At 33.9% G+C, this 9,243-nt stretch overlaps 1 protein-coding gene across 1 annotated transcript; it reads right to left on the minus strand.

Annotated features, from left to right (window-relative positions):
* Window positions 1-518: 518 nt before the first annotated feature.
* Window positions 519-7,648, minus strand: LOC102618000 (uncharacterized). Its single transcript, XM_006466699.3, has 13 exons — window positions 7,032-7,648; window positions 6,867-6,935; window positions 6,652-6,759; window positions 6,465-6,533; window positions 5,853-6,011; window positions 5,207-5,251; window positions 4,962-5,068; window positions 4,772-4,843; window positions 4,217-4,268; window positions 2,663-3,267; window positions 1,660-1,875; window positions 1,379-1,499; window positions 519-1,113 (listed from the first exon to the last, which is right to left on the minus strand). The coding sequence occupies exons 1-13, from the start codon at window positions 7,419-7,421 to the stop codon at window positions 1,054-1,056; spliced, it is 2,073 nt and encodes a 690-aa protein (XP_006466762.1). The 5' UTR covers window positions 7,422-7,648; the 3' UTR covers window positions 519-1,053.
* Window positions 7,649-9,243: the final 1,595 nt, after the last annotated feature.

Below are 9,243 nucleotides of genomic sequence, written 5' to 3' on the forward strand. Positions count from 1 at the left end.
AATTTTTCTAAATAAAATTAACTTCATCGTCCTATCACTAAATAATATATTATTAGATAACTCATATCGCATCATTTTCTTTAAAGAGCCAATTTGTAACACAACTTTACAAGTACAGAATTACTCTTTAAAGTTACCGTCAAAAATACTATTTTTTTACTCAAAAGGAGTCACATTAATTAGCAATAATCCTATTTTGAAATTTTAATCAGTAGAATCTTTGAAAAACCTTCTAGGATTAACCAAAAAAAGTTTAGAATTCTCTATGATGCTATATGCATTTTTTTAGTCATAGTCTTATTAAAAGAGGCGAAGGCGGCCAAATTATTGCAAATTGTAACGAAGACAAAGCTTTCACGAAGAAAGAGACCAGCGTATTGCATTATTGCAAAATATGAATGATTGTAAATAAATCGAGCTAAGAAACATCAAACTATTAATCTAACCCTGCATCTGGGCCACTAGCATGACCAGGCCTTCAATCAGCACACACTTTCAAGCAATCTATCAGACGTGTGTGACATTAAAAAATTGAATGACTAGCAATATAATTCCAAAATTTCAAACTATCCCAGCATATTTTTACATTGAAAAAAGAAAAAAAAAAGATCTGTAATTGTCAGTACTGAGTCACTTAAACCCCATGTTTAGGCTATTTCACATACGAAATACAATTTTTTGTAGTTGGTAATGAACCGTATCACCCTACATATCCTGTTGCAAGGAGCAACTGCCTGGCAACAGAATGACTTGCATCTTTTTGGGGTTTCGAAAAAGAATGTTGAAATTTGGGACCGCTATGTTGTGACTTCTGACTTGTTCAGTATAGTAACTGTACTAACTTGCCTATGGGATAACATATCGGTCTTTCTTTGTACCCAGCTAAGTTACAGAATCTGTAACTTACAGATCCTCCAGCTTCAGCCAACTCCCATACACACCCATTTGCATGGTTTTTCTCTCTCCTCAGGACATGTGTGCTCTTCCCATTGGGTGTGTATGTTACAGATTCTGTAACATAGCAACCTCTCCTTTTGGGAACATTTTTGTGAATCATTTTGGCTTTTTCAAGATCCAGGCAGAACCTTTGGATTCACAAATATCACTCATGACCTGCATGCACAACAGCATAGCTTCAGTTAAGACTAGTATATAGGACCTTGAAAACGAAAAATAACAACTACCTAAGTTGTTGCTTTGGTCTAACTACTACTCCAGACATTATTCCTATGACATTAAACCCTTTAGATCCTTCTCAGAAAAAAAAATAATAATAAATAAATACAAAAATACAAAAACGAAAAAACAAAAAATATAGGTGCATGAAATACACAAATCCTAGTTTTCCAATCTGACAGAGTTGTCCTACATCACTTACCTTGCTGTATTCTGCATTACTAATTTCTCTCTTAAGAACATGCCTGGCAGCTTCAACAACGTCAGCCTTCTTCAGCTTGGCGTCAGGCCCTCCAGCGAGTAGAAGATCAGTCACAACTTTCCTGAAAGATGGAACAATTCTGTGAAAAAGAGAGAATGGCTTTAAAGCATTAGCAATTTAGCATTCCAGACACCAATTAGTATTTCATCCATAGATTCCTAAAGCAAAAACGAAGGAACAACACCACCATTAGACTTAGTCAACCAATGAGTAAATTTAACCTCAATGGACCATGTTGTGGATCCTCTGATGATTTTGAAACATAGAAACCATGAATGTTAGTTGCAACTTGACTTATGACTTCAGCAAATTCTTGAGTGTCAACAAAACTAGAGTCAACAATCTCTGCTGCAAGTACAGTCATTCTAGCATCTGCCTTTGGAAGAGTAGATTGGGAGATGGCCAAATCTCGCAAACCTTGCTTAATCAACGGCAAGCTGCCAAAAAAAAAGACACAACATATTAAGATGAACTGACAAAAGGAGCATTCTCTGTCTAACTCTACAAAAACGAAGACATTTGCCCAAGTATTGATTGATTAACACTGGATATTCAGCAAATTAAATTAATGCTAATGGCTTCTCAACCAAAATATATGTATTTACTGGAAAAACTGAATTACAAAATTCAAATCAACTCAATTAAATCCCAATCCAAGCTAGTTGGGTTATTTCATCCTATCTAAAGCAATATTTTCTCTAACTATTGAGAAACTAGAACTCTTGTACAAATTCTACCCTAAACTCAACATTTATTTTTTAAAATCACTACTTTCATTATAACCAGAACCAAACTACCAATATGTACCACCACTAACACCCAGCAAAGAACCAATTACAACCGTAATATCTGTCCATGACCTACACTGCCACCCTCCCCCTCCCCACAAACTGCCAGAAATGTACGTCACAACGACTGGGAAAACTTGAAAAAAAACAAAAAGGATATTGTTAAAAAGCAGTTCAAACACATTGTACACCAGAGAAACATCTTTGCTGGAAAATGTTTTGATAGAACATGTCAATTAGTCAAAATGAGCCGCAATTTAGAAATTACAAGAAAGTATTTATTAGCTTTTATAAGGTATCAAATAATTTTAAAAATAAAAAACTTCTAAAAGTAAATAGTATACTGGAAATTTCCCAGAACATACGTTAGTAATCACCAAAGAGAACCAAGGTTCTAAGAAATTCTAATTAATAACAAAAGCTTCAAAAATCATACCTGCAAACCTTGTGAATCTGAAAAAGTTTCTGCAAGGCCTTTGGTAAAGCTTCTCGACTTTCATTTGATAAGTTCTTGTTGCCAGTAAGTGCTCCACTTGGGCCATTACTAGAATTTATTGCTTTTAAATGCTTATTAACCATGGCAGATTTTCCAGCATCATTCCTCAAAGTAGATCCACTTTTTCCCAATTTATTTATAACATCAGTTATTTGTTTCTCTGCAGCTGCCCAAACTTGTTCCTGCTTAATAACAATATTAGGGTGCTCTTTTATAAATGACAAATCAGTCTGCTGCCTAAACTTCCAATCCTTGAAGTCAGGCCTTTCAACAGCAAATATATTGAGAAAGCATTTTATATGATCTCTGAGCTTTGGACTGACAGATAAATGTTGAAACTTGACCACCGAATTCTTGCTAAATGAAAGAAGCACATAATCTCTTGCTAAACATTTCATTTTGTCATTGTTGAAAAGCAAAGGACTTCTCGGAGCCCAGAGGCCTTGCACTAAAAGTCCATTTTTGTGAAGGACTCCTATAACATCTTCAACAGTGTCATTGGGAGCAAAATGCATAAGAGTGCTAAAACGTTGAACTGGTTCTCCCTATTAAATTATGAAAATGCCAAGTTAGTCAACATGGGAAAAAAAAAATCATACAGTTAATTTAAGAAGAATTAACTACTAAAATTATGTTCTACCAAACCTCTAAGGGTTTTTCTTTTTAAAAATAAATATACAAATAAATAATGAATAAAACAATTTTCAACTAAAAAAGAAGAAAAAAAAATTATATCGAGAAAACAGACAATCAACTCTCATATTCCAACATAACAACTACTATGCTATTTGATTCTTCAGCACAAGGAAAAGTTTTAAGGGTACATTATTCATATGCCCTGATGTTTGATTAATATCCGGCAGGTTTAAAGGCCTATGCATGACCTAGCTTCAAGTGGCAATTTACAGTGTTTTTGCAAATATTGTATAAAGCTTGAAAATATTAAGAAATTCATTTATCCCAAGGGAGAAATAAAGACAACATTGCTAATAATCTTCTTTGTTTCTTTTTAAGTGGCGCCCACTGCCTGCACTCTTCCCATGTACCGCATGCAAAGAACTGGGGTCGATGCTTACACAATGAATTTATAATTGGATGTCCAAAATTGATCAGATCTCAATCTGCTGTCTAACCTTGCAATGACCTCACAAAAGAGAGTTTTAAAAAGTATAGGAAAAATTTTGTCAACAATCCAAACTATACTAACCTTAAAATTTTCTAATCAACTGCATAGTCCAAAAAAATACAAATTTTCACCCACTTGTCTGGTATCAATGTTTTCCCCATAGGACAAGAACAATGGATAAAGGTTTGAGAGAATTAGTAAAGTTGAACTCAAAACACAAGTGATATACACATAGATGCTTTCCAGATATCCACAACATATACACAAACACATGTAAAAGTAGAAACAGAATAAAAATTCATTCAATATGTTAGGCCAGCAGCAACTTCCAGCACAAATTCATATTTTCACCCCAAGTTTTGACTAACCTCACAAAGCAATTTCTTAAAGCGTTCTTCCAGTGGCATAGAAAGCAAGAACCTAAAAACAACATCAAATAATACATAATTAATAAAACACCTAAATGAGGAGTGGGGAATCGAGTCGGAAAATACGTAAATCATTGGTTTACACAACTACATAGGATGGAAACAGCCAAGATCAATTGAAAATAAAATTCAAGTCATCATTCACAAGGCTATTTAGCGATCAATGTATATAATATAAGCCAGTGGAAGGAATTTCTCAGAAATTCAGAAATATCTTGGCATGTGCACCAAATTCCACATTTGGAGGCTATTGGCCAACCTCACAAGCTCTGATCAAACGACCCATTGGATATGAAGTCCCAGCTAGATAACACGAGGCCTTGGGGGTACAAGACATCGATGTTTTTACATAACGACAAATATACATACACATGGCGCACAACAGCTATACCACTAACACAAACTACAATATACATGATGTGGTGCACTATAGCTAAATTAGCATAACGCCAGAGCACACAGATATTAAAAAGTTAGAAGACTAGTGACTCATACCTTCTTGAAGGGCCCTTGGATTTAGTGTTATTGCTGCCAGCTCCAGGACACAAGGAGCTAACATAATCATACCTTCAAATAAGCATGAATGTAAAAATATTGTAAAATTAGCTCATTTCACGACTCAAATCATAGAGATTGCAAAACACAAGCAAAGATTTTGGCTGAAGTGGCAATAAAAATTACATACGGGTTCATTGTGAAATGTATAGGAGAATTTTCTTCCACCAACATTCTCTGCAGATATCTAGCAGAGAAATCACTCTTTGAACCGTGGTACTTTAGTGGTACCCAACACTGTAATAAAAAAGTTAAAGAATATTAGAAAATAGAAGAAGAAGAAGAAGAGATCTTAATTGAAAAAAATAAAATATATACTGACAAAATACTCCAGAAAATCACGAGTCAGCAACACTGTATAACTAATTCTCATACCTCTTCTTCATTTGATCTTTGCTCAATAGATCCCATCCGCTTGTTCTGCACAGCCGAAATTAATAAGACTTGGATCTCAAGAATTGTAATGTTAATCTATTAGTAAATTTTGATAAGATGTAATGAGAATATGGATAGAGAAATATTAATAGCCAGTCAGGAATTGGAGCCAACAGAAGGGATCTATCACTTGACAATGCTTTAGGACTAGCAAAATGGAGTTAGCTAGATGAATCATTCCACAGCACTTGCTCTATTACAAACAATATTAATGATCTTAAGTTTTTTTTTTGGGGGGGGGGGGGCTAGCAGAGAAACGACTATGCAGACATGCTTTAAATTAAAGCATTTCCAGGTTTTCCATGAAGTCTTTGTCGGTGGAACTAGCATTAGGCAATGGCCTCCAAAGGAAGGCATGATAAGGAATAGGATGAGATACTTGATACTAATTCTTTTACACAAGCCAGAGCCAGTGCTACATACAAAGTACTCTACCATAAAGGAAAACTGAACATGCTGACTCTTAATTTCTAGGTTAGGCCTGTTTGAGCTGCTCCCAAAATGATCAACACCAACTCCCTGAGCTTGTATGATCCATCTCAAATGCAGCAGATCTGGAGCATGATACAACAGAGAGGAAAAATACCTGCTTCTTTGATGAACCAACAGATTTATCTTGATTAGAGTCTTCTAATTTAACAGGAATTTCGCTTGCAACATTATTCTTCCGTTTTGAGCCACCAGATTTCAAAAACCCCATTGATGTTCGGAGCTGCACAACTGCATGAATAGGATTCAAGTGTAGCTGCAAAATCAAATTAAAAGAAGTCTCTGTCAACACTTCACAATTTTTTTTAAATTTGTGTAATAAACAGTACCAAGCAGCAGAAATCTGATGCTTCAAGACAATATCATAAACTTAATTCACACACAGGTCATTAAGCAAATAATATGTCGGAAACCAAAATTTAATTGGAAATAATCAACAAAGATGAATTTAATTGCCTCAACCCATGCACCAAAGTCCAAAGAGCTTCGAATCTATTCTCAGACTGGGTTAATTCTAAATTGCCTTGGAATCTTGTTCATGAATATACATAATTTTGATAGAAATATCACTCCAAAGATTCATAAGCAATGATGAGAAAAATTGCCAATGCTGCTAAAATAAGACTTGCAGCCTAAATGCAAAAATGAACTGTCTTCTAAAACATGGTGACATATTGAACACAAAAATGGCACAATGGAACAAACATACCTTGTTACCTATGAGAACACCAATGGCATATCCAGTTGCCTGAGGAGGCATCCATGTAGTCGACAAAGTCTAAAGGGAAACCACAGGAAATTTCACGTCTTGTCACAATTGAACAGGCCTTAGTTTCCTACACTATGCATAAACTGAACCTTGTTTCAAGATTCACATAGGCAACAATTATTATTACCTGCTTCGGCATGCTGAGGCGGCTTGCTTTTTCACTGTCCCAATTGTTCGAATCAACATCTATAGACAAGTCCATTTCTACTTCTGAAGTTGAAGGTTTCACTCTAACCTACAAAACAACATACATAACAAACACAAAAGCCATTATGAAAAAAGATCAAAATTTAAATTATATATATATAAAAGAAATTGTAGTTCAAGAAGCATAACACAAACCTCTTCACATCTTTCATCTAATTCATACGGACGCCAAAGGGGTCTGAGAGGATATTGCATTACATATAACTGAAAATAACTCATTACTTCACTATAATTCTCAACATGAAAAAAAAGAACAATAATAATTCCATATTCAAAGACGAAAGATAACCAACAGAAAACCTTGGAGTCAGCATCAATTGAAGGAGTAAAGAACACGTCAATTTCGCGAACAATCATATCTTCGTCGTCTTGCAAGTGCAATTCGTCCATGTTTAAATCCACCGGCTCTTCTTTTCTCGGTTCCGTTTCCGGTTCAGGTACCGGTTTACTCTCCAACTTCACATCGCCGTTGGAAACTGAAGGTTCGGTCTTTGGCGTGAGATTGACAGACGTCGTTTGCTGAAAATTATCTTCAGTTTTCGGTTTTTTCGGTTGTTGCGGCTCGGCTTTTTCAGGAGGTGGTTCAGGCTTTGGCACCAGTTTACTAGATTTCGGCAAGAATCTGGAGACTCGCGAGGGAACCTGACTCGGTGTAGCTTTGTCGAGGTCATCAAAGTCGTCAAGGTCCATGGTCGATATACCGGGGCTAACGATTTTGTTCTCTCTCGATTCGGTTGATTCGCACGAGGTTTTCACTTTTTATAAACAGAGGGTTTTTGCGATGCGGGTGGATGGTGATAAACCCTGCGCAGTGTTTTAGGCTTTTAGCTGTTCTCTTTCTTTTACGCTTCTGAGTTCTGCGTTCACCGTTGAGAGTATGACGGGCCGGGTCACGCGGGTTACGGGTTCCTTCGGGAACGACCGAGCGAGGCCTTTTTTGTTTTGACACCCTTGCAGAATTCCTAAAGAAACCCATTGTTTACGTGAAATTATTAAAATGACCAAAACAAATTAATTCATTCTTTATTTTAAACGAGAGTTCAATTGAACAATTCAATAAATTATTCTTTTAATAAGCTTTTTACAATCATACTATTTCATAATTTATATTTATACTTTAAACTTTAATTAAAAAATATTATTTTTTAAAAAAATATAAGAATTTAGAGTTATGAAGAAAATAATTAAGATTTTAGAATTTGTATAAATTTTACAAATAAAGAAATATTTTTTAAGATGAAATTTTATGAAAAGATGATTAATTTCAACATATAATATGTATTTTATAAATTAGACTAATGATATTTTAGGAAATAAGATTTTAAGTGTAGTTATAAGAATTGTAACTTTGTAAGAGGGTGTGAAAAGTTCCGACCTTACCTTTCTCTGGTTTACAGCTTCACATCATGTCTTCTGTTGCATCTATTTTAAGGAGAGTTAAGCTTTTCACACCCCTTTAAAGTCCCTGTAAAATCCTAATTTTGTAAACATAATTCTATTACCTTTTTTTTCTTGAAGGAGCAGTTCTATTACTAGTTAAAATTACACCAAATGACAAATTGAATTTAATTAAATCAAAATGTTTTTACACCAAATTACGAAGCCTGTTATCTTTAATTTTTAATATCTTATATAATTAATTTTTCATAAACTCAAAATTATTTTGAAAAAATGAAGAATTAAATAATGCAATGATTGATTTTTAATATCTGATATAATTAATTTTTCATAAACTCAAAATTATTTTGAAAAAATGAAGAATTAAATAATGCAATGATTGATTTTTAATATCTGATATAATTAATTTTTCATAAACTCAAAATTATTTTGAAAAAATGAAGAATTAAATAATGTAATGATTGATTTTTATAATGAAAAGATATATTAAAAATGTAATTAATTATTTTTATATGATATTTGAATTTAATTAAAACTCGATTAAATATTTCGTCCTTTTCTATAATTTTGATTAAAGGAATTGCTTGGCATGTTTGGTTTGAAAAGAGGAAAGGAGAGGAGAGGAAAGAAGGAAAGGGAAAATAAATAAGGGGTGACAGATGAATTATGTGTCTAACCAAACAATGAAAATAAGTTTGACTCTTTTTTTCACTAATTATCTCTCCCACTATTTTTTTTCCATTCCTCTCCTCTCGTACTATTTCTTCCAATGAAACATGGGATAAATGTAACACGTGGATTTCACAAGAGTGTTCATTGGCTGTTAGGAGCTCTGCTCTTTTAAAAACGGTCCATATAAATTCAAGTTAACAATAGTCTGATTAGAATATTTATGGAATGATTATAGAAACACTCGTGAATAAAATGAAGTCGTATAGATGTACAGCTTGCTAAGCCTATAAATAGTAAGGTTCAAGAATTTTAGCCGAGCTTTTAACACCCCTCGAAATCCTTACAGCACTCCTTTTGAATTTTATTTTCTAAAATACTCCAATTTAATTTATACAATACAAATCTATACGTTAAAATTAGCTATCCTTCCCATAAAATTTCA

Source organism: Citrus sinensis, chromosome 7 (assembly GCF_022201045.2).
Source record: "Citrus sinensis cultivar Valencia sweet orange chromosome 7, DVS_A1.0, whole genome shotgun sequence".
NCBI classification, from domain to species: domain Eukaryota; kingdom Viridiplantae; phylum Streptophyta; class Magnoliopsida; order Sapindales; family Rutaceae; genus Citrus; species Citrus sinensis.

Coding starts and splice junctions, on each gene's coding strand:
- LOC102618000 (XM_006466699.3), bottom strand. CDS start 7,421: ATGGACCTTGACGACTTTGATGACCTCGACAAAGCTACACCGAGTCAG. Junction 5,069..5,206: donor AAAGATCAAATGAAGAAGAG/GTATGAGAATTA, acceptor TTTTTATTACAG/TGTTGGGTACCACTAAAGTA. Junction 4,269..4,771: donor TCCAAGGGCCCTTCAAGAAG/GTATGAGTCACT, acceptor TGTTGTTTTTAG/GTTCTTGCTTTCTATGCCAC.